Source organism: Aptenodytes patagonicus, chromosome 6, assembly GCF_965638725.1.
Source record: "Aptenodytes patagonicus chromosome 6, bAptPat1.pri.cur, whole genome shotgun sequence".
In the NCBI taxonomy this organism is placed as follows: domain Eukaryota; kingdom Metazoa; phylum Chordata; class Aves; order Sphenisciformes; family Spheniscidae; genus Aptenodytes; species Aptenodytes patagonicus.
In genome coordinates, this window is record NC_134954.1 from 48,254,083 (window position 1) to 48,278,154 (window position 24,072).

Consider the following 24,072-nt stretch of genomic DNA (forward strand, 5'->3'; position numbering starts at 1 on the left):
GTATGATATTCTGCTAGTTTAAAGCATAGTCAGACTTTTATTTCAGATAATAAGAGTTGATTTTCATATATATTCTGCTATGCTTGGTAAGGCGACAGGAGGTTGTGAGTATATTATGGCAATGCAGAAAAGGTTGCTTTCAGGGTATGGTGATTTTCAGTTTCTGGTGGCTCCAATGATACTGAAAGAGAAAGAGGAAGCAGGAGAGCTTTAGCAATTTTCGGATTAAGCTCTTGTGCAGCTTAACAGTTAAATGTATCTTCAAAACTAAGCATATGCTTATGTTCCTTTTTTAAAGTACATACATGGAGCAACTGTGGCTATAGCAGGATACGAGTGGGTTACCCCAGTAACCCATACAGGCATCCTGCACAGGATAAGATGCAGCACGTTTTTGTAGTTCTGTCCACTAATAATTGGTTTTGCTTTCACAGATAGTAAAAGGGTCTTATAATTTCAAATAGAAGTAAAACTGATTAGATATTATGAAATCAAACATCAGGTGCTCACAAAATATAACTCCGTTGATGGCAACTGAAGCATGATAGAGTTAAATAACTTCATAACTCGAGTCTCAATTTTCTGGTGCTAGCTTCTCTGCTCAGATGCGACATAACCCATCATAGAGCACTTTACAGAGCACGTACAGAAAGAGTTAAGGGTTTATTCATTGCTACGTTGCTTCACAAGCCTGTATTGTCCACTGCAATCATTGTTGCTGCTGCAATTCAAATTTCTCTTCTGTTGAGTTTGATTGCAATTATATATGATGCCAACCAGAGTGAACAGGAGAATATGCACCAGTCAATGATACTAAAGGCTGGATACTAGCTCCTGCAGCCACATCTCCCACCTATCTTTAAATCATTTAGTGTGGTCTAGCCCTTACTGTCTCCTTGGAAGCAAGGAAGCCAAGCAGACTCTTATAGTTTTTGAGTAGCTGTCATTGGTTTAAAATGACTTAGCCTTAGTAGATATTCCATCTTCACTTTATAGCACAATGGGCCTGACCTAAATCAGCGAAGACAGATTCCTGTCAAAGCTGTAGTAGACATCAGGGATGCATGAGAAGACTTAGAAGAAAACAACTATTTTAGATCTTTGCACAGCACAACTCAAAATGAATTTATTATAAAGTTCTGAAATGTCCAAACACATTTTACTGCCTTCTGGTTTCCAGATGGGTCTGCATCCAGGACACCAGAATACCACAAAAATGCTGCTTTTTTCCTGCTGCAATCAGAAGCAGCTGCAACAGAAGGCTATAGAAAAGTCTGATTCTTAGAAAATGCCTGTCTCTCTTTTTCAAAATAAAAGACGTTTAGATAATTTGAGTAAACTTTGCAGGGGCATCCAAACATTTAGAATTGCATTAGGACACACATTTCAAACCCTTGGAAGCATATCCTTCGCTAGCTGTTTGCTCCTAATGAGGGAATTGGAGTACTCCAGTGGGTAAAATTCAAGAGACAGGATTCTGGTCTAGCCCAGCTCTAATTTAATAGGTAGCTTTGATCGTATCACTTAAATTCTAGGCTGCTCAGTTTCCCCGCTGACCTCGGGAATCATGCTTCTAAAGCAATTTGCTGGAGTTTCAAGTTTGCACCCTTATGTCATTATTTTATTCCCTGTAAACATGTACAGTGTTAAATTTAACATTTTTGGAGACTAATCTTTATTCAGCATCCCACTGAATTCTATTCAAAATCCAATAAGAGACCAGCATTTGGGGTCTAATCAGCAAGGTGTCAAGAGCCCCTAGACTAGCTGACTCTTCTGAAAGTTGAAGGTATGCAATAATTTCAGAAACTGCACAGCAGCTTGCAAGATCAAGCCCATAAGGAATTTTTTTACTATTTATACTTCCATCGTAAAGCTATTGTCTGCCTTTCCAATTTGGCTTTGCAGTCCTTGTAGTCCTTGTAAACCCCTGTAGCAGGTTTACACAGCTATGTGTGCACACCCCGTTCAAAACACTTGCCCATATCAAGCATACCGTATGGAAATATGCACATGCATGCTCATGCATAAACCACATGGTGAGGTGCAGAAAAATGAAGGTGCTTTTAAAGTTTTTATCTGACTTTATGGACGATTAAAAAACAAAACAAGATTATAATTTAACCAAGAATACCTTCATTGATATTAGTTCCCACTATCTAGTAAGAGGGGATAATATCTAAATGAATAAATATAAATAAGTGAAGAAGGTGAATATACAAGCTCTTGGGCTTATATGGAAGTTGACTGATACTTGCAGCAACCCTGACTCATAATAAAAATGATTTATTTAAAGAGTTATTATGAACATTGCAGGAAAGGAGATAACAGACATGCACCACTTTGTTTAGAGTAAAATTTCCTGTAAATTAAAAAGAGTTCTTATTCTCTGTTTGGTTTTGATTTGGTACTGTACCAAGTATCTGTTTATAAAAGGAAATATGATGGTACAAAGTGTACAAAGTGAATTGCAAAAAAGATTAACAGTCAAGGTGAATTTGCTTTAAATTGAGTCCTAGCAACATAGACAATGTAGATCCCATTAAGGTAAGGAAAGTCGGTCTAAAGCAGAACTTTCATGCACCATTAGCGAGAGCTGAACTGCCTGAAATTCAGGCCAGAAAGCTACTCTCCAAACTGGGATTGGTGTTAGCCCCACAGCAAACTCATGGGTCACTCTCAGTGTCAAAAGAATACAATCTTAGCCGTACATCATGCTTGAACCTCCCTAATCTGTGTGCTGTGCTGCAATGATCTCAACCCCAAGAGCAGGGCTCTTTAAATGCTTCTTTCTGCACTTTCTGAGGAACTTCAGCTACTGGTGATGCTAATCAGAAGTGGAGATGCTCAGCACAGTGCGGTAAGTGGAGATCCTAATAGAGCTAAGATGGTTTTGTTTTGCTGAGGTGCCAGTGCATACAGTAATGACATAAGAGACACATCAGTGAGAAAAAGCCTGAACTGCTTTTACAAAAAGATTCAGGTGATGAAGAGATAAGGCAGGGAAAAAATGTTGCAGAGCAATATGTAAAAGAAAAGTTTGATACAAGTAGGTAGTGTGTTTCAAAGGGATTATGTCTTGAGGACTTTTTCCTGCAATCCATTTTTGCTGAGCTTTTCCACTTATAATACTCCCTAAACAGCTTATTAAAGAGTCTTTCTGAAGTTACATTTATGTGACAAAGTATGTTGCTACCTCAAATCGTCCCATCCCTCAGAAAATCTTCTGGGAGGAGTCTTGGATGAAGATAATGTATTCACAGTAGAAAAGCAATAATGAAAACAGACATCACATGTTTCATCAGAAAACTAGAAAACAACCTGTTTTGCAGAAGCAATTCACTTTGTTGAATTAGCCCTGGAGCCACCCTGGTATCTCTAAAGATCAGAAAACCAAGACTAGGACTTCATGGATCTCCAAAGTATCCACCCAGGGAAAGAAAAGGTTTGTGGACAGAAGTGCTGGATCAGGGTCATATTCTGCTTGTACATACAACAAAAGATTTATATGGAGGATAAAATCCTGAAATTATTGACATTATCTGGAGGCCAAGAGTTACACGGATTCATGGGGTTTACTCCAAACTGTTTTAAGATCCATTATTTCATATGTAGTGCTATGAAATTAATGCTAGATTTTTAAAACCATGTAGTTAATAAAACCAATTTGCAGACAATCCTGTGTATACAAGTTCAATGGTTTAGAAGGTATGTTGGCACTTACCTGGGGGCACGTGTTCATTCATGATGACGAGCGATGCTGGTGTAGGCCTTCTTTTCCTGATCTGTAACATGCATAAACCAAGGAGAGTCATTAGGGTCCACCAACTGCCTTGTACCCAAAGCAAAGCAAAAAATCCATCTGGTGCAGTCCTGAGTATAGACCAGGCAAAGTTAAAAAAGAAAATATTTAAAGAACAGCAGCACGTCACTGTCTTACTGACTGCTCGTCTGGTCTAACAGTGATCAGGGTCATGCTGCTGCTTGTACATGGAAAGCAAAGGCACAGGGGAGAGCTTTCCAAAATACCTTTAGGATTTGCAATCATCTTGAATAAGTTTTTGGACATGTATTGCTGACATGTATCAGTCATATCTTAAACTATTGACATTTAACTTTGCTTCAGGAAAATGATTGCAGCAGTCTGTGAGCTTATGTGTGCAAATACCTAGTACTGTCATAGCTCGCACAAGTAATTGTCAATATTAATATTTTGTAAGTGCACTTGAGAGTTGATATTGCATGTATACCTTCCAATGAATTTATGATATTTCTAAACTATGGCCAGAGGTGTTACTACTGTTCTTTAACTAAAGAAAGATGATACTTAAGACTTTCAAAAGAATCTTTTCAAAGAGCACTATAAAACAGAACTTTACATATCAATATATAATCCTGAATTGTATGCAATTCTTCTTATTCAGAGTTTATTTGGTTAAGTACTTCTGTTCCATTAACAGTGGTTGAACTACATATTGGACTACCCTCCTATAATGCACACATTTGCATTGGAAGTTTTATGTTGCTTCACTAAAGACTCCAGGCTATTGATATTCTATCGAATTTAAGAGAGGGACCAAGAGTATTTAAGCTAGAAACCATTCTGACACAAAACCTCAATGTCAGTGCGTTTGCTCTTTTTGCTGAGAGTTGCTGAGCCAACATCTGTATTTAACTGGGTTCAAATTTTGCTTTCAGAAGTGTAAATGGAAAACTACATCATCAGGGTTAATGGGTTTATTCCAGATTAGCCTAACTGTAGCTGACAGCAGAATTTACTAGTTCAATTTCATCACACACCCACAGTGAAACTGTATAGCACTTGGAATTAAACTCACAACATAAAAAAAGGACTGCCCATAAATACTGGGCAGAATTTGGGCCACAGCATTTCAAAAGCCATGGGAATTCCAGGAAATCCTAATCCTACGGTTCTCACAGATTTCAGAAAAATATCAGAACACACCCTGCTTGAATTCATTGCAGGACTGTTCCACAAGGTACGCACATCTCACAGCTCAGAAGTACCTATGGACAAAATGAAGACCCGCAGCAATTCTCCCCTGCACCCTTCTAGTATTTCTTCATTCAGTGGTCACCCACAACTCATCATTTTCTGGCAAAGGCGGCTGACTTTTAAGAGACATGACATCAGAATATTCAGGAAACCAGATACCTGTCCTAAAGGTGCAAGTAATTTCATAGCTAATGGCACGGAACTGTTAAGGTTATAATATTCCCCTGGTATCATCTAAAACTAGACTTACCAAAATAGCAGCAAATGTCGAGAAGGACTTGCACTGAGAGAAATATACTGGGTCACCTAATTACGATTTATCCAGCTTTTCTCATAAGATTCCCTGTGTCCTTCTTTATGCGTGTCTACTCATATCTGTACACAATAATAGATATCTTTTCCTCCTTAGACATCTGTATTGCTATATACATGTATGTGTAGGTTTTGGAAGTGAGTCAAAACCTAAAATAGCACACACATAATTCCAATGCGGACATAAGTCAGGCATCTTTCTACATGTATATTTTTTTCAAGTATGTAAAACACTGTAACAATGACATAAAGAAGACTGTATAAAAATCATGAGAAATACAGGAGGTAACTGAAGTGATAACCATTGTGCAAAACATAACTCGTATTTTCTCATGTTAAGATTAATGGTAAATAAGCTGTCTTCTGCACAATATTTCCATTAGGTACCTATTATCGGCTTCATGTTTTGCTTTATGTACAAATAATACACTTTAGTTGATTTGTTGAGAATGTGTATTCATGTGAAGTGTATGCATTAGGGCATAAATCCAGTTACAGAAAAGGCACAACAAATATATACTGAATAAACCTACCCAAGGTAAAGAAGCCTTATTCTGGCTAGAGGACATATCATCCTCCCTCTTTGGGTGTATCCAGACATCACTATAACCTCCAGAGCATTTAATCTATAGTTACACTAATGTAAGTTAGAAAAGCATTTAGGCCACAAGTATCACCTGTTCTCACCCCACATCTTGCTCCCATTCCTACCCCATTCCCTCAAAACACCAAAAGAAACTCAATCTTCCTTACCTGCTCAGCTGCCTCCGGATCTATTTGACTCTGAAACAGTGGCACAGCAAACTGTATTTTTTTAGGGCTGTTGGGCTCCATCGTGATGCTGAGGTGAGTCAGACGAGAGAAGAGCCTGGAGCTTGAGACTTGGTCTGCGCCTCTCCCCAGGCGCCCTCCCCACAGCCAGGCTGAGTGCTCCTCAGTAACAGCTGTAGCTCCTGACTTAGCACGAGAATTTGCGTGAGCCGAGCAACTCCCCTATTCCACATTCATGGAGATGCCACTGGCTTGGTTATTTTCTTTTTTTTCCCCTCTCCCCTCTCTTCTGCAGTCCTTCAGATCCTCTCAGCACAAAGCTGAAAGGAACAATAAGCTAATTGTTTACCAGTTCACTTCTACATATGCCAAGCATTCACTCAGAAGCTAATTGAAAATGCGATACTAGCATTGCATGGCCTGGAGCCCTGGGATTTGAAAAAGAGGAACACTCCACCGTACATTACTAACTGGCTGCTCAGAAGTGCAATGCAAGCTCCCTCTGAGTATTGCTGATGGGCTCTTAATTATTGATGAACACAAATCAGGAAGTTTTCAGATTTTGGGGGTGGAGGCAGCAGGAGGGGTGGATGCAATAATTCCATCTCTGTTACAATGTGCCAGAACCATTCTCCTCTTCTCACGTATCAAACAATTGCCTTTGCTCTTTCAAATCCTTTTCTAAAGAAGCTTATCTGGTGGGCTAAGTAGGTTTGCACCTTAGGCTGGGTTTGCAGATTTAGACTGCGATCTCTTCTGGTGGGCTCCATCTCACATGATTTCAGATACTGAGAACATCTACATTTAAGCCAGCTATCTGGGCTCCCACATACTAGACATATCAAAGGGCATTTCACCCTGTCCTAGTTAAGTGGAATATAGTGTTTACAGGAGATAACGTTTTCTCTCCATTAACCCTAGAAAAAGTAAAGATGACTCAGACTAGTTACCTCACTTTTAGATGACTAAAATTCAGAGGGCCAAACAAATCTGTGCCTTTTTCCAAGACGGGGAAAAGAATTTGGTCAATCATACCAATGGTACCCTTTGGTGAATATAATTGATTTTCACTTTTCATTTCACTTTAATTCAAGAGAAGTGTATGAAACAATCCACAGCGACCACTGACTTAACCTACCTCTTCATAGGTTGAGCACCTGACCACTGCCAAGCAGGACAGCAGAGCTCCTGCGACAAAGGTATGCTTGATGCCAAAACTGGATGCCCGGACAGAAAATGCCCTAGAGCCAGTCCAAAGGGCTATGCTGAAAGCTTAGCTCTAAGCCGAAGAGCATCGGGCCAATCTCCTGTTACACACTACTGACAACTGGGAAGAAAAAGAAAATGAGGTACAGCAGGAAAACCCAGACTGGCCCAGCCCATCACAAAACCAGCTTTACTTGGGATGAGGCTACCTGCAGAAAGAAAGTGCATTTTGGTCAGGTTTTTGGAGGGCCTGTGAACTCTTTCAACAGCGAAGGGAAACACAACCAGCCAGAACGAAGAGCAAACAGACGAAATTCACGGAGAGGAATAACAGCTTTAGTCTGCCTCTGACAAGACTGTAGTAAGGAAGCAGAGAAACAGCTGAATTCAGAGCTGAGGCTGGACATCACCACAGCTCAGAGGAATTTGGAAACGTGTATCTTGTTCAGGCCACTGAAAGCACTAAGGATTTTCACAGTTCATCACAGGTTTATTCAGAGTCACTAAGTATTTTCCAACTTGTGCCAGCAGAGAAGGCGGGGAAGGAGTGTGGATCACGGTTAAGAACAATGCATAGGCCATACACAGCAGAATAAACCAGCAAGTCAGGGATGGAATATTTGTTTGGCTTTGATTTATACAAATGAAAACTGTTAACACATTATTGGAATACCAGGGTATTTCTGAACAGAGGCAAGCACACCAGCTAGTTGGTTTCTGAAGAACCTGATAAAGCTCAGGAGGTGAGGATACACTAAAAGTTAAAGACCCAGTTGACTCAATGATCAAAAATAACTCTCAGTGAGGGCTGAAATTTCCCTCCTCATCCAAATCAAAACTACTGTGTACCATAGTGGTTTCCAGCTGATGGCTAGTAGCTGGCAATTTTCCTGCTAGGTTTATTGTGATAGTTGAGGTGGCATTAACTTAGAATCATAGAACCACAGAAGAGTCCTGCTTGGAGGGGACTTCAGAGATACCTGGTCCCACCTGCTGCTTGAAGCAGGGCCCGAGATCAGGTCACCCTGGGCCCTCTCTGGCCGGGTCCTGAATATTTTCAGTGCTAAGGTGAAATGCTCAGTTTCATTTACCACAACAAATGAAAGAGGTGCACAGAATAGTGATGTTCAGTATTTCATACAATCATTTTTAAGCCTTCACTACTCCTACAAAGACAAATCATAATTTGCTTTATAGACTTCCACAGACAATTAGAGCCAGACTGCAATTGCTGGTACAACTAGGAGTCTAAGACACTAAAGTAAGAGAGGCAGCACACACCACTTTCACTAAGGACAATTAGAGAGTTGTTTTCAGGACAGTCTAATTATCCAATTTCACAAGTCCTTCATGAACAGACACGCCATTAACTTCAATGACAGCTTCAGACATAGAGGATATACACAGGGATACACCCAGGGGGAGGACATACACAGGGATCTGAAGTTGTGGCTTTTCTCTGATAAATTTTTGTACTTGAAAGAAAATTTTTGTTTTCTCAGTCCCAGATAACGTGAGAAAAATGTTTTCCAGCTGCTTTGCTATTATATGTATTAATAAATAGTATATTTTAAATATCGGGTTTCTCTATGAAAAAACTGTTTGCCATAAAATATCTATTATAGCTATGAAACTTCATGTATTAAATTATGCTACATTTACAGTGTATGTTACTGTATTACAGGAACTATAATTCTCATTACAAAGGCTTAAAATTTCTTATGTTAATGATAAAGTCAGTTAAAAAAGCACATTCAGATAGTGAAAAATATGAAAACATTAAGTGCTCAAAGGATTATAGAGGTGTGTTTCAGCTCTAGATTGCTGGACATTGCTGTCTAAAGGAATCATGACTCAAAGTTGTTGCTAGTAATAGTATCTGAGAAAAAAGCTCAACAGTCATCTGAAGAAACAAACCAACAAAAACACTTCTTGGCGGGTTCAGAAGGGAGCCAGACAACAGGGACAGAAGACACAAGGACGGATCCTTAACGGGGCTGCTACACCTCAGAGAGAGGCCCACCGACGATGAGATGTGGAGATACTTGCCTCTGCAGCTCTCCTCTCTGTGCTTATTTGGAGCTGGTGCCCAGCAATCTTCACATGCACTATAACAATAGAAGGATTTTTAAAATAGTGTAAGAGGCATATTTCAGAGAGCATTCGGGTATAGCATTTCAGGATTACTACATCAGCTCACTCTTACACCTAATTTGCAGCACTAGATGCCTCTGGGCAAAGTGTGCTTGCATTTTCTATAGACTGCATCATAGTCTGGGGAAGAGCTGAAATGCATTTAAGTACTGCCAAATCCTTTTAGCTCATCTTCTGTTTTTAGTGCACTCCCCACAACGTTTCAAATTCCTTTATGATTCAGCTAAAACTATCATGGAAGAAAAAATAACAATAACTGTCTAAGATCTTTCCTTCCTATGTCATTCACTAGGTTCTGGTATGAAGCACTGCCTGTTACTATATCCTACTGTAATGACGAGCTATCAGAGTACTCACGGCACAGTTCCTGCTTGAGGTATTTTTCCTGTTGTGTTAGGGGAGATTTATATTTTTTTTTCCTGGCCAAAGACAGAGGCTGCTGGGAAGGGAATTCAAGGGTCTCTGTCCTGCACTCTCCTTACGCAATTTCTGTTGTGGCTGTGATCTGCCTCAGCTTCTCTGCTGTGGTCAGGGACTACTGCAGCATCAGCCTGGTGAGGAGAGGAGAGAGAGCTGGAGCTGCTTGTGAAGCCAACCTACTTAAGGTTTTGGCTCCTAATTTCACCAGTGCAGATGCAGGGAAGCATACAGTTACAGTTCTCTGATCCACCAGGCTGCCTTCACAGAGCAAAGACTGGGCTTGGAAGTGGCACTCCTTCCAGCGTATCTCTTAGGACATAACTTAAATCCCCATTGTAGCCACTGATATGCAAGAACCTTTGCAAAGATGTGTTGATCCATGCTTTCCTTGGGCTCTCCGGATGATACCTCTCCTCATGCCAGCATCTCCTCAGCACGCTGCTGGGCAGCCCCAGGGTCATCGGGGGAAGAAAAGCTGCAGAGCACATTGCTTCCCGGCTGCTGCTCACCGGCTTTCTGCTACAACCAAAGGGGACTTTAGCGTGCCCCTTCCTTCTGCCCTTTTCTAACGAACTGACATTTTTTTCACTGCCTTTGTCCATACAGAAGCATCAGTTTCACAGCTTTTGGTGTTGGTCATGGGCAGAAGGGAGGCAGAAAGCATGAATGCTGGACAGAAAAAAATTTCTTTACTGAAAGAGTGGTTAAACATTGGAACAGGCTGCCCAGGGAAGTGGTTGAGTCCCCATCCCTGGAAATATTTAAAAGACGTGTAGATGAGGTGCTTAGGGACATGGTTTAGTGGGCATGGTGGTGTTGTGTTGATGGTTGGACTCGATGATCTTAGAGGTCTTTTCCAACCTTAATGATTCTATGATTCTAGGACACGGTCTTTGCTGTCCACACCACACCTGTTCATGGGCAGGTTTTCCTCTTGGGGCTCTACACCGGGCGTTGCTCTTAGGTGCTAAAATGACATGCAAGCCTTCCAAGAATAAACAACGACATATTCAAAATGACCCTGAAAATTTCCTTTCAAAATAGCTAAATACAGGTGTTGCAATCAGGGTGACTCCCACTCAACCGCTGGAAATTCCGTTTGCTATTTATAAGCAGAAAATGTGAAGAATTTAAAATCTGCAAGGGTGGGAGAACATAGAGCAGATCACATCTGTCTCATGAGCAGTAAGTGCTGCTGCAGGCAGGTCAAGAAGAAGAATAGAAAGTCTTGTTGAGCAGCAACAGTCGGTGGGACATTCAGCGAGAGCTGTTGGCCTAGTAACAGCCTAACCCAAACTTCCAACACCAGTACTCGTCCATCAAACACCAGGTTTGGACATGCTTACGTACTACATACATGGATTCATAAAGCCTAGATAAGTAAAAAATACAGCTATTTCTATTTATACGATCTCTTTAGTTGAGATAAGCATTCCTTAGCAGTACAATTTTAATCATAATCAGTTTAAAGTTACCTTTATCTGAGGACATAAGAGCTGATACTATCTATTCAAGTCTTCCTCTGGGACTTGCAGCTCTCCAGACTATCAAGTAATGTACAGACGTTTACTGGTAGGTGCTATCCACTACCATCCATAGAATACACACATCCAAAACACAGGAAATGAGCTGGATTAACGGGACATAACCTGATCAGACAGTCAAAAGATCCATGTCTGATATGGACTATAGTTCAATAGTGCAGAAACCAAAATTCTGGTACCAGTTTTAGGGAGGTATTTCAGCAGGAAGTCATGCTAGAATTTGCTTCCTTACCAAGAAGAGGATAAATCTAAGATATTTTTCAATAAACAGAACTACTGTTGGCAGTTTACACAGAATGAAATTATATTACCTTATTTCCGTATTAAATCTTTAATGCAAAAGTTGACTAACTATACCATTGAATTAAACAATTGAAATATAAAATTGAGTTTCTACTGTAATTTTTTTTTAAAACAAAAGTTAAAATATAGAACATAGAGAAGCTGAACAAAGAATGAACTTCTACAGTTTCAGAGTCTGAGTTAGAAAACTCAGTGTACAAACACATGCTACCAGGCTAAAAATGGAAAGGCATCAACTGGGCTATAAAAGCTCAGTATGCCAAATTCAGAATATGTTTTTAAAATTCTGATTTTTTTCATTTGAGACTCTTTAGATTTCTCTTCTTTCTTGCCTCCTCCTCCTCAGAGGATAGGCTAGGCCTAGAGAAGTCACAGCCACCCCCAAGGTGGTGTCTGCAGCATCCACATGGGAACAACTGAGCCAGACAGACCTGTGCAGCTGGCACACCTGGAGGGCGGTATTGGGGGTTTGGTGACCTGGAGAAAGTGGCTGGAGCACATTTGTTTGCTATTTCTTATACAAGTGTCGGGAGCAGCAGGAATGGGGCTGCTCCGTGAGTAGGGACAAGCCGGGAGCTGAGGGCTACCCCAATTCGGGCTGTGCCCTCTCTGCAGTCCCACAGAGCCTGAAGGCAGCAGCAGAGCTAGAAGGCATCACGTGAAATTATTCAGGGATTGGTTCAAACAAAAAACCTTCTCCATGTAGGCTGTGCTTAAATTGCAGAACTCATCACCACAGGATGCTGTGGACACCAAAACTTTACACAAGCTAGAAAAGCAATTAGATGCATTCCTGGAAAAGAAATCCATCAAGGATGGCCAGGAAATCCCAGAGCCACTGCCTGCTGAGAGAGGGAGGGCAGAGATGCTCCCCACGCTCCCCTCGGGCTACCCTCTTCCCAAAGTGTAGCATTTGCTGTTGGCTACTGTGGGGGTGAAGATATCAAAGGGGCTGGACCTTTGGTTTCATTTGCTGTGGCTGCTCTTATGTTACTAATTGCAACAAAACTCCAAGCATTTCATGACCCTGCGCTGCTATGCTCCTTGTACTTAAGAATAATCAATCCCTTTGCTAAGCTTTTTTTCCATCGCTTATGCCAGTGTGAAACTATGCCTAGATGTAAATTTTCCTGCCCCCCCCCAATAATAACAATACCCGATTTATTAAGTACATATTTAAAACCTGCGTTGTTCAATCTTTAGTACAGGACATTGCCCTTCAAAAACACTTCCCCTGTCTTTATGATACTTTTAAAACAAAATCTAAAACCAAAGCTGAACACACAAAACTAAACAGAAATATTTTTGTAGATGTTTTTTTAAAAAATTGACTCTAAAACTCCTTAATATTTCCAATGGAAAGCAGGACTACTTTAGAAAATAAAAAAATGAGAAACTCTACATTATTATACAAAGACTCACAAATTTAGAAATACCTGTGAAAGCAGGTATCTGTATCAAAGATTTCACAGTAAGCAGAACAGCTACTCACTCACTGAGGCAATCCTTGCTTTTCATCGTGCTGCCTTCTCATTGCTACCATTTAGTTACCTAACCATTGTCCAGGCTTTCCCCTTTTACCCTGCCAAAAAAAGAGAAAGATGTTTCTGTATATAATATTCACCATCACTCAGCAAGCATCTATGCATAATTGCCTGATATACAAGCTATTTGGAATTATCAAGTGATTTTGTTTCTCTTTTTTAAAAAAATTGTCTTTTATTGTTACAACTTTTATTATAACAATATTGTGCATTTTTATTCTATGGCATAAATATAAAGGATTACCATCACATCTAAAATCACATACGAAATATCAAATTTACATTATGCCAAGTTAACGATATGAGTTTCGTGGTTTTCCTGAAAATTAAATCATGTATTATTTTGACAATATCATGTTAATTCAGAAGTGTTGCATTGGACTGAAGCCATCTAACCAGCAGTTATTCTATTTTATGACATCATCCAAGTTTCAGAGTTTTGGGTTTGTTCCGTATTGAAAAAAAAACTCCAAAAGAGAAATTTTCCAGTCGTTTAGGCATGATTTTGTTTTACACTGCTAGTCATGGCTTGAATTACTCCAGTTTCCAACTTGGGCTCTTCTTCCCCTCCTTAATCAGTATCTTCCTGTGGCCAGTTTCATTGAAACATTCATCTGCGGTATAACTGAATTAAAATGTGCTGACCTATGGTATATTTCAAGTGTAAGCCATTTGCTCAGCAGTACGCAAAATCCAAAGGCAGTACAAACACTGCCCCTCAAGACTCAGTAGAGTAATGCTGGTGGTTGGACTGTATCAGCAAGGGTTTAAATTCCGACCTTAAAAAGAGACAGCAATCAGAGCAAACTGGTCCTTAGGAAATGCACAACTTGGAGCATCTTGGGCATCACTTGCCTTCTGAAAGCAGGCTGCCAAGGGCTTGCACACCACAAAATTTGAGAGAAAGCAGAAGAGGCAGGGCAGCCTTCCCTCTATGAAGGTTGTGGTCAGCAAAAGTGCCTGAAAGAGCTTCTTTCAGTAGGGGCAGGGCCACTTTGAGTCCTCTCTCCAAACAGCATTGCAGAAACTACCAGCAGCAGGAGCCCCTCCTCCTGCATACTCACCCCCAGCCACACAGCTGGGTTCGTGGCCATCCTCCGTCCTTTCCTTTTCAGGGCTCACACACGGTGCTGTGGGCGAGCGGCAGCAGCATCTCGTGGGCATCGCAGCACTAACCCAAGCGGTGCGGGGGGCTGCTCCCGTCTTTCCAGCTATTGCCTCCAGCTGCTGAACGCTGAGATGTCTCCACATTGTTTCAGCAGAGGTCATTTTTGTACCTTTTCGCTGCAACAATGGGGGCTAGAAACATGCTTTTACTCACCTTAAAAAAAAAAACAAACACAAAGAAAAAATCTCCAAGTACTAGGCTCCCAAACCTCTGCCTGATTTGAGCTGTGCCATAGGCACATATTGCTCTGCAGCAGGCTAAAGACAAGTCTATTTTGCCACCAACGGGGATGTAGCTGTCCTGTACTCACAAAAACCAGTTAGCTCTTAGGGTTTCCAAAATACAGCCCTTGACTTTATATTCCTGCAGCAAAATGGCAGCCACAAAGACCACTGTCACAGTGAAGTTTAGAAAAGCATCCAAAATATCTCTGGCATTACTGCCAGCTTTATTCACAGCAAATTTGATTGACCAATATTTTGCAACCACTAATAAAGCTGTTTTAATCTGCATAGAATTCATATCAAATTGCAGGCTGGCAGAAAAAAAGACAACACTAATTTGTAAGGAAAGTAGCAGTTTCAATCATTAAACAAAAGAAAAACCATCCACGCTCAGAAAAACGTTACAGCTGAATTGACATTACTAAAGGGCAAGCCACCCAGGTTAGGCATGTGTCCAATAATAATGATGGCTGTTCCTAAGGCACAAGCAAAATTGTCAATAGAAGTTGATACCAGTTCAGCTTAACTTATATGATAACAGTGCACTACAATTTTTTCTTTTTTTTTTTGAACAGGAGTTTATTTAACAGTTGGACAAAGGTCTTTTCTAACCTAAACGATTCTATGATTCTATGATTCTATATCTAGATAAATGTCACTCAGAAAATATTAGCTCTAGCACTAGAAAGTGCCTTTAAGAATAGCAAAAATCTGTTACCAGGATAATGGAAAAATAGGTGCTTGTATATTCATTAGTTTCAGTACAGTTTTTAGAAATGTCATTTTGAAATGTCCTTATTTTAAATTCTGCCAGAACCTTCCATCAGCTGGATGAAAAATTGGCACTATTTTTCATTTCTCAGGATATATTAAACAGTAGACTCTGCGTTGCTGAGATCAAAGGTTCTTACAAGCTACGAGCTGAAGCACCCCAGACACTCCGGGATGTTACCTATAAGTGACTTTTCTTGTCGGAGCGGCGAGGAGCCAGGCTGCCACACTCGTGGAGGACGTTGCTGGCAGCCGCTGCTCAACGACCGCTGGCTCCTGAACTGCTTTCCTCCATCGCTCTGTGAGAGCCACAGTTGCCACCTTTCTTGGAACACCACTTTGAGTAGTACACGGGCACAGGACCTACGTGAAGGGTTGAGTGTGCTAATCTGGCTCGGGGACAAGGGGAGCATCTGCTGTTGGAATTACTTGAGTAGGTTTTGGGTTTGCACATTTGTGAAGGAAGGTTGCAGGCACTCGGGTCTGACTGGTTACTCTCCGGTGGCATTCTGGAATGGAACTGTGTACTCATGCAAGCTGCAAAGGAAGGCAGAAACCTACTGCAGCTTACCACCTAATACGGATTGCCATGCATAAGTGCTGTCAGAGTTTATATTTCAATTTTTAAACATGTAGGATGAGGTTTTCAGGAAAGCTCTGGCTCTACTCACAGGGACAAACTGAGAAGAGGTCAAGACCAACCAAATTCTTGGAGCCACAACAGGAGCCAACAACTTTAAGAGTTTGGTTTTAAGTGCCAATGTTTCTCTCAAATTTATATCTGCATATAGGGTCCCCTGAACATCTGAAAGCTTTTGGAAACCCAAGTCCTGAGCTTTCCTGCTGTTTTCCATTCTGTGTGCTATTTGATCAGATCTGTGTTACTTATTTTGCTTAAGAGTAAACCATGCACAATGAAAAACACTGACACAGATTATAGGCAAAATAAATATTTTATTGGTTTAATATACACTTTTTTTTTAAGAAATCAGCCCTTGTGTGTCTTCCTAACACAATTTAAAATCTTATAAACTTTTTCATATAATATTGTTATATTTGAAACTATTTTTGATTAAAGACCTTGACATAGTGTAGAGTTTTAGTAGATGGAAATGGCAAAGGAGTAAAGAGATTCCAAGCACAGCAAAATGGGATATTACATATCCACTAAATGTCTATTTGACCACATAAAACCTCCAATGACTTCCAGTTTGCTCCATTGGAACAAATGTTCACCAGGCTAACTGAAAATACACTCAGTGAGGGGTGGGGAAGGAAAAGAGATTTTTTTCCATTTTCCCCATAGTACAAGCAAGGTCGTTCATCCATTCCAAGTTGCACATCCTAATTGCTTTCAGAAGATCAGTACTTTTATTGTATTTTGGTTAATATGAAGCAGAAGAGAACTTCTCTTGGTATGACTGAGAGCAGTCAACACAGAGACAAAAAACAGTGCTTAAAATAAGGCACTTTTCCATAGAGGGATGGGCAAACAGTAAGGAAGCAAATAAAATTAGTTAAAAGTTGTCTTCTATACAAAGATAAGGCTTTCAGTGTCAGAACTTTAAGTAGTTTTAAGTAACCTCATGTCATTCTACCACTCTGCTAATAGTAACCGCCCCAAGTATTAACAGCAATTTTTACATCAGGATTTTTTCCTTCTTTTGAAGTGGCACTAAGTAACAGCAGTGGAAACCATTATTGGTTGTTTCAAGCTCTTAAAGTGGATCAGTTATTGCACAATAAATACCTCATAGAGGTCAGTGTTTTGGGGGGGTTTTTTGTTGTGTTTTTTTTTTTTTTTTTAAAAAAGCTAGGCTGAACGTATGTGTGTTATTTATAAATTGGTTATGTCTGGAAATCTTCAAGTTTCATGATGCATCGTTAAACAAAGAAATTAGCTACGTAAAAATTTACAACAGGGACATACAAATAAATACAAAACCTTTCAGAGCGCCACAGTTTTGTTGATGCTTTAAGGAAAGTAATGAACTAGTTAAAGTGTCTAAGTCTTTATAGATGAACTCAAGGAAAGATACACATCGTAGAACCAAGCGTCGAATACAGTAGCCTATCTCAGCAGCTTTAACAACTCCTGAAGCAAAAATAACGACACTTTCGCCAGTGTACGCCGCTCAAAGCAGAATCCCACAGCATTTTGGACTACATCCAACCTTACAGAAAACAAAAAGCAAGACAAATATCTAAATTAGATTTTCGGAAGTCTGCTTGTTATGCTTAAGTATGTATTTTGATAATATTCATATCTAAGGCAGGCAAATACAGAAATCCTCTCGCATGATGCATTCATATGCGAAGTCATCATGGAGCGCACCAAAACCAAAAAATCAAGGACCGCTGCACGAAAGCTGACAATAGAATGGGCCAAACTCTAAACCAGCTGATTTTCCAAAGCTATCCAGGATTATCAGTATCCTCTATATTTAATGAACTTCCATTTTGATCACTTATGTTTCAAGGGCAAAATGCAAACAAAGCAAGGTTTAACTTAACAATGTTATTTCATATGACAAAAAAAAAAATCCGGTTGTGGCAGTTTGCCAAAGATTACCTGTAGTACCTGTTTCATGGCTGTGTATCTTGTTTTGCAGTTACAGATCTGCTTTGGGGTGACACAGCTGCTAACAATCCACTTACTATTTCTCGTCTTATTTCACCAACAATAGATTCCTTGATCTGAAAGGGATTAGCCAAAGTTTTAAGGTCAGTAAGTTATATAACCAACGGATAAAACTAAATGATATTGCAGATATGTTTGACATTATTGACATACGAAAATGTACAATACCAAAAAGTCAACTTCCAAAAAAATGCAAATGCAAAAATATAAGAGGGTTTCTCTTGGAAAAATAACTGTAAGTAATTTTGAAGTTCTTGCAAATCGTATAAATGCAAACCAAAGCGGTTTTATTTTTCCAGATGGTAAATATATCTGTGTTTTACACTTAGGACTACTGGTTTTATTTTAAGAAAAAATACATTTCAACTATCTCAAGTTCTGAAAATGGCATTTCAGGATATACACATCAAAAGTGCCCCAAATACACCACTTTTTGACATTAGTCATTATCCCTTGAAAAGGAAGGCAGGACCGATCTGCTTCATAAATGGATTATGCAGTAGGAAAGGTCCAAGTCTGTAATAAACATGAACTGCTGCTTTCATACAAATCAAAAGGAGACGAATCCTAATTACATACTTTCAGCAGCAAAGACAAACAGAGAACTTCAACTGTTGCTCACATCATCAGCTGGCCCCTGGGATATGATCTATGCCAGCAAAAACTATTTTTCACAGGATTGTGACAAAGCATTTACCCATTAAGTTTTACATAAAACAAATGCAGGAGTTACTATTAGCAGGCACCCGAGTATGGCTGAGGCTAGAACAAAGAAAGAATAGAGCATTGATGGCTACAGTAAAGGAAAAGGAGAAAAGGAGGTAAAACCCAGTTCTACAACAGCATATTATGCTGGAAAGGAGCAGGGCATGACAAAGAAAAATAATACGAGCTGCTCGCAAGTACAAGAAATCTTTGGCACCAACTCATTTTTTAGATGGTCTTCACTTGGGGAAGCACTAACAAGTCAGATGTGATTCCAAGGACAGGGGAGGACGACGATGGTGAGAGTGCAGGGGGGTAAGAGCCAGAGCCCGGCCGCCGGGGTCACCCACAGAAGCACTCATCAGCCCAATTAAGCAATACATTTTTCTTGTTCTTATGAAAAGGGCAAGTAATTTCCTGGCAAGAATAACTGATCTTAGACTAAAGAAAAGACTGTTCATAGTGGCATTTCAAAGTAGCTTTCAAGTGCCTGAGTAGTGGTAATGAGCGTGAGACTCGATGCCAGAAAAAAAGCCCAAATTTCTAATCCTGGTTTTGCCAGTAACAAATCCCTTCATGTTCTGGTGACCCACCAATACCACGAGAATAATATTTACTCAAACCCAGCCTTCCCAATGGCGTTGCCATGTTTGCGTAGCCCTCTCATCATCTCAGTGATCATCTTGCAATTATTCTTGTAAGTCTCCCCTTTTCCTGGTGCGTCAAAAGGATTAAGCAACAACGTCAGAAGGGTGGCAGCAGCATTAGCAACAGGTTATTTATCCCTTGTTGTCACTGGCAAGCAATTCAATCCCTAAACCAGTAGTGGCAAAGTTCCTTGTTTCATTACTACTTTGCATCAAGCAGAAATACAGAGAATATAATATTATTGGGAAATAGGTTTCCAGTTGGGTTGTTCGCTGATTAACTGACAAAAGACAAGCCAGTGTGTAACAGGACCTGGCTTACTGACGGCCGCAAGTCCTGAGGATGTCTATGCCGATGCACACACAGTCGTACAAACCTTTAGGACCGCTGTCAATGCAGTAAGGGCTTTGGGATTTAGAAACGCTGGCACAGGGAAACAGCACCCCAGCTGTCTGGCAGGCCACTGTCATAAGAGACCCATGCTGCTGTCTCCACTTTCCTTCTCCAGTATCACATGGGGTGGGTCTGCGAGCACGCTACAAAAGTCATTCTGTGCCCTTCTCTCACCGGATAGACAAAAATAAACCTCACTTTCCAAAGAAAACTGATAAAAGCTTCCCAAATTAGCAAGTAAATGGTCTAGTATGACAGCCAGTCTTGTGGCGGAGACTGGAAGGGAAGCGGCTCCTGTTCTATTCTCAGCTCTTCCAACAACTTCTGGCTTGACCTTGGTGGATCATTTGAGCCCTCTGTCTCTCACCTTCCCGTCTGGATGACAACAAGGCCATCCTCTGCTGCTTCTTTTCACTGCCACTGCTTCCTCCCTCCTTCCCAGACTCATCAAGGTCATTCCTGCGTGGCGAGCACAGCATCGATTCCTGTGGTGACTCAGTCCCATGTGCATGTCATGAAAATTGCTAATGTTTGCCTTTTTCATTACAAATGATTTAGGGCAAGGTGCACCTTCCATTTACGCTGCACAGGGTACAGCCTGATGCCAAGGCTTCCTCCGTACAAAAGACAGATGCAGTCAATGAATGCTCCACCAGTATTTTTAGCAGCTGAATGAAAAATTGATCATTTAAAAGAGGAGAGAACCCACACATTTATGGTACATATACTACGTTGATACAACACTAATATTCAATATTGCATTAATAACACAGTACCACATTCATACATAGTTTTACTACAGTAAACAAGTGATCTTTCTCCCTATGAAAGAATTACTATTACTGTAATATTATGTTGCTGCTAAATAATGAACTGATTGAGCATGAAATGTGCCACAGTGGCAATTCTGGAGATGGGTGTTCTTCACCTACTGATGGAAAATGGGCATGAGGCTTTCACAGTCCTCATACTCCTGATCTGAGATACGTTTTCTATAATTAAAAGAATTATCTTCTACTCTATTTTCTTCTTGTGCCACTTCTTCATGGCAGCAGCTGGTGAGTTCTTACGCTCAAGACAGTAAGATGAAGAACCCAACACCTGCACAAGGGAAGTATGGACAACCAACAGACATTTTTGATCGATGCTAAGCTAACATGGATTTGAATGGAAAACGGAAAAGGGAAGATTATGCAACCATCTTTCTGTCCCATAAAGACCCATTACAGCCTCTTAAAACAGATGTTGACAGGAAAATCATACATTTCTTTAAAGTATAACTTCATTAAATGTCATTTACAACAGAGAACTGTTAGCAAGAACAAAACCTGCATTGCTCTTAAGCAGAAAGCTTTTTAAACTATCACAGCTTTTAAACTGCAGAAGAGCAGAGTGAGAGGGCCTGGTGGCACACCTAGCGACACTGCGACCTACAAGTCAAGCAATAAGTGCTTCATGTGATACTCCAGTGGAGGTCAGGCTGTATTTTCATCAAAACAAGAGGGCCACTGTTTGGCGTTTTAACATTTCACAGTATTGAATGCTTTTCCGTGGGAGTTAGTCCATTAACGCTAGAAGTAACACCATGGGTTTTTTTAATGCCAGCAAATAGCTACAGGTCAAAGCTCACATGCATTACAACCCACCCAGGCATATTCTGAAAGACTGCCCAACTTTTCTTTCCCCAACACGAGGTCACGCAGCTACAGAGAATGGGAGGAATAAGCAAGGGTTTAACATTTATGAGTGCATACATCAAGAATGCATCCTACCAGATTTCTTTCTTTTGACAACGGAACTGGAATTCCTTTGCTAACAACAGGGCTACTTAAGGAAGACACATTTCAATTTATGCTCTGTTCTAGCTCTTATGAAATACAAAAGATTTTCCTGACCAGTATTTAATAGCATATTCCGGCTCTGCAAAAACTACCAGGTGCTTCGAGCCAATGCATCTTCATTCTGACCTGCAAAACTTATGCTGAGAATCAGCTGATCTGAAACAGGCTGCCAATGAAGTTAAACTGAGGGACAATCTCTCTGTGTGCTCAAACGTTTACAAAGTGAGCCAAGCTCAGTTATTTGCCGACTACTCATCTTTGAATAGTAGCCTCTCAGTTCAGTGCAGATTCCTTCAGCATTACAATGTTCTCAGTGCCACACAACCCAAAGAACAATCTCTGTGCAAAGAGTACACATCTTTATTTGCTATCAATTAATGAAGTTAAAGAAGAACTTTCACACAGGCTAACCTCAGAGAAAATATTGACTGAAATAACCCTGTACTTGACTCCAGCTCCCTTTATTATCTCTGCTGCTTTTACAGTACATTTGAATTACAGCTCTCTCCTTCCTTTCTCAGTTTCTCCTTTAGCAACCCCCCACCACGACACCACTCTTCTGACATGCAGGTTTTTACAGAAGGGCTGGATACAAATGCAATATCCTGGCTTCACTTCAGAATTGGCAGCAAAGTGCAAGGCGTGATAAATATCTCATGTGCAAGTCTTCTCTGAGCATCAGGCAAGTAACCCCTTTAAAAAGGCATGAAAGGAAAAAATGGACCGGAAGGAGAGACAATTTGGGATGTCTGGGAGTATTTTATGAAATCTCCAAAACAAGGCCTTTCCCAAGATTCCTGCCAACTTTACTCTAGCTACTTTAGAGAAGATGGCAGCAAGAGGGTGGCAGGGGGGAAAAGGCATTCAAAAATTGAATGCTGCCCCTCTGCCTCATTCATTCCTTTGCTTTCAAAGTAGAGGTGTAAAGTTGTAGCATCACAAGCTCCGCTGTAAAGATCAGTGATGGACAGAAGGTGTTCAGCTCCTAATCCTGAGCGCAGTAATGATGAGGTTGTCGGTCTGGTGGTACCTCACCGTGAGCTGACTGCAGTACGCTTCCTTCCACAGGATAATGCCACTTTCCATAAATCATCCCACTGACTCTAACGGGGCTACTGACGGGGCGAAGCAGTATTCAGCATCATGAGGCTACTTATTGAAAGCTGGTCTCCATTTCACCTCACTGCCAAACTTTTAACACCAGCAGCTCACTGACAGTTAATGCTTGTGGCTAGGCATTATTCTTTGCACTCTCAGCTCTGGTTATTTACAGAGTTACCCAAAGGTAAACAAAGCAAATATCTTCATGTGCTTCCAGCCATCATCATCTACAAGAACACTCCTTAGTAATGCTCTACTGCTTCACAAATCTCACTGTGCGAGTGTAAAGTGCCTACAAATAGCGAAGCCCACAGTGAGTCAGCCAAGAAAACATCTCCACTTTGCAGAGACAGACACAGCAGAGTCTTGTGGTCAGATGATGAATAAAAGGATACCTTATGGTCCAGTACACTCTGCCTCTTTCTGCACTGGCAGAAGAGGGGTGAAGGTGTGGCAAAAGATTCCTCTGGGATCACAGTTCCTGTTTTCTCATGAGATGAGTGGCCTGCCTCTCATCTGTTTTAAAGACAAAGCTAAGGCAAAGCTGGTTCCAGTTATCCACAGCCTCAAAGCAAGCAGACCTGGATGGTACTGCAGTGTTACAGCCTGGCCTGTTGTACATTCCTGAGCATGACACCTCTACTGGCCTTTTGAGTGGTTTATGGCAGAGCCATACAAAAGCTTCAAGGGATGAGCTAAAGGCTAAGGGTCCAATGACCTCAGCTAAAGGCTAAGTGGTCCCTCTCCAGTGAAGGAGAGGGAATAAAACCCACAGGTTCTCAATCCCCATTTCTGTATTCACAGCAGAGAGCTCGCTCCACTTTCTCACAGGCGCTGCTTTTGAGAACAAGTTTCTTTTGCTTCCTTTTCCCATTTATACTACTTGTCATAAGGCTTTCTGTCATGCCACTGACAAAAAAACCATGCAGTTTTAGTCCAGTTTTTTAACCTGGCCCACAGGAAGAATAACCAAGCACCCTTCACTTTCATTGACTGCCAATAAAACTAGTCCAACAGCACTGGTCCAACGTCAGCCTTAAAGTCTGAAATAACTTCTCATCTGACTTCAGCTTGCTTCACTTACACTCCTACAGTCCTTAGTGGTTTGGTGTAGAGGGACTGGAAAAGTATTTTTAACTTTTACTATGGAGGTGTTTCAGAAACAGTATTTCATCCATCAAATTAACTCCAACCTGGCATTTTAGCAAGCAAACATGACAGAGAAATTTTCACTTGGGAATCTGAAATACTGCTGCTTAACCAAGTAGTAGAGATGGCAAATTCTTTCTCACCCAGACTTGTAGTAGCA

General features: G+C 40.7%; 2 protein-coding genes across 5 annotated transcripts in view; both read right to left on the reverse strand.

Annotated features, from left to right (window-relative positions):
• Positions 1-6,333, reverse strand: part of PPP1R1C (protein phosphatase 1 regulatory inhibitor subunit 1C) — a 56,815-nt gene extending 50,482 nt beyond the window's left edge. Inside the window, 3 exon segments of the mRNA XM_076340746.1 lie at positions 3,725-3,785; positions 6,083-6,207; positions 6,210-6,333. Of these exon segments, the coding sequence (XP_076196861.1) occupies positions 3,725-3,785; positions 6,083-6,207; positions 6,210-6,333 (310 nt within the window).
• Positions 6,334-16,368: 10,035 nt separating this feature from the next.
• Positions 16,369-24,072, reverse strand: part of ITPRID2 (ITPR interacting domain containing 2) — a 42,780-nt gene continuing 35,076 nt past the window's right edge. For 3 of the 4 annotated variants that reach the window (XM_076342484.1, XM_076342485.1, XM_076342487.1), the window contains 2 exons: positions 18,007-18,131; positions 16,369-17,608 (listed from right to left, as the gene is read on the reverse strand). In XM_076342484.1, coding sequence (XP_076198599.1) covers positions 18,021-18,131 — 111 coding nt within the window. In that variant the 3' untranslated portion in view covers positions 16,369-17,608; positions 18,007-18,020. The remainder of the gene's footprint in view (positions 17,609-18,006; positions 18,132-24,072) is intronic. The other variant, XM_076342486.1, reaches the window with a different exon arrangement.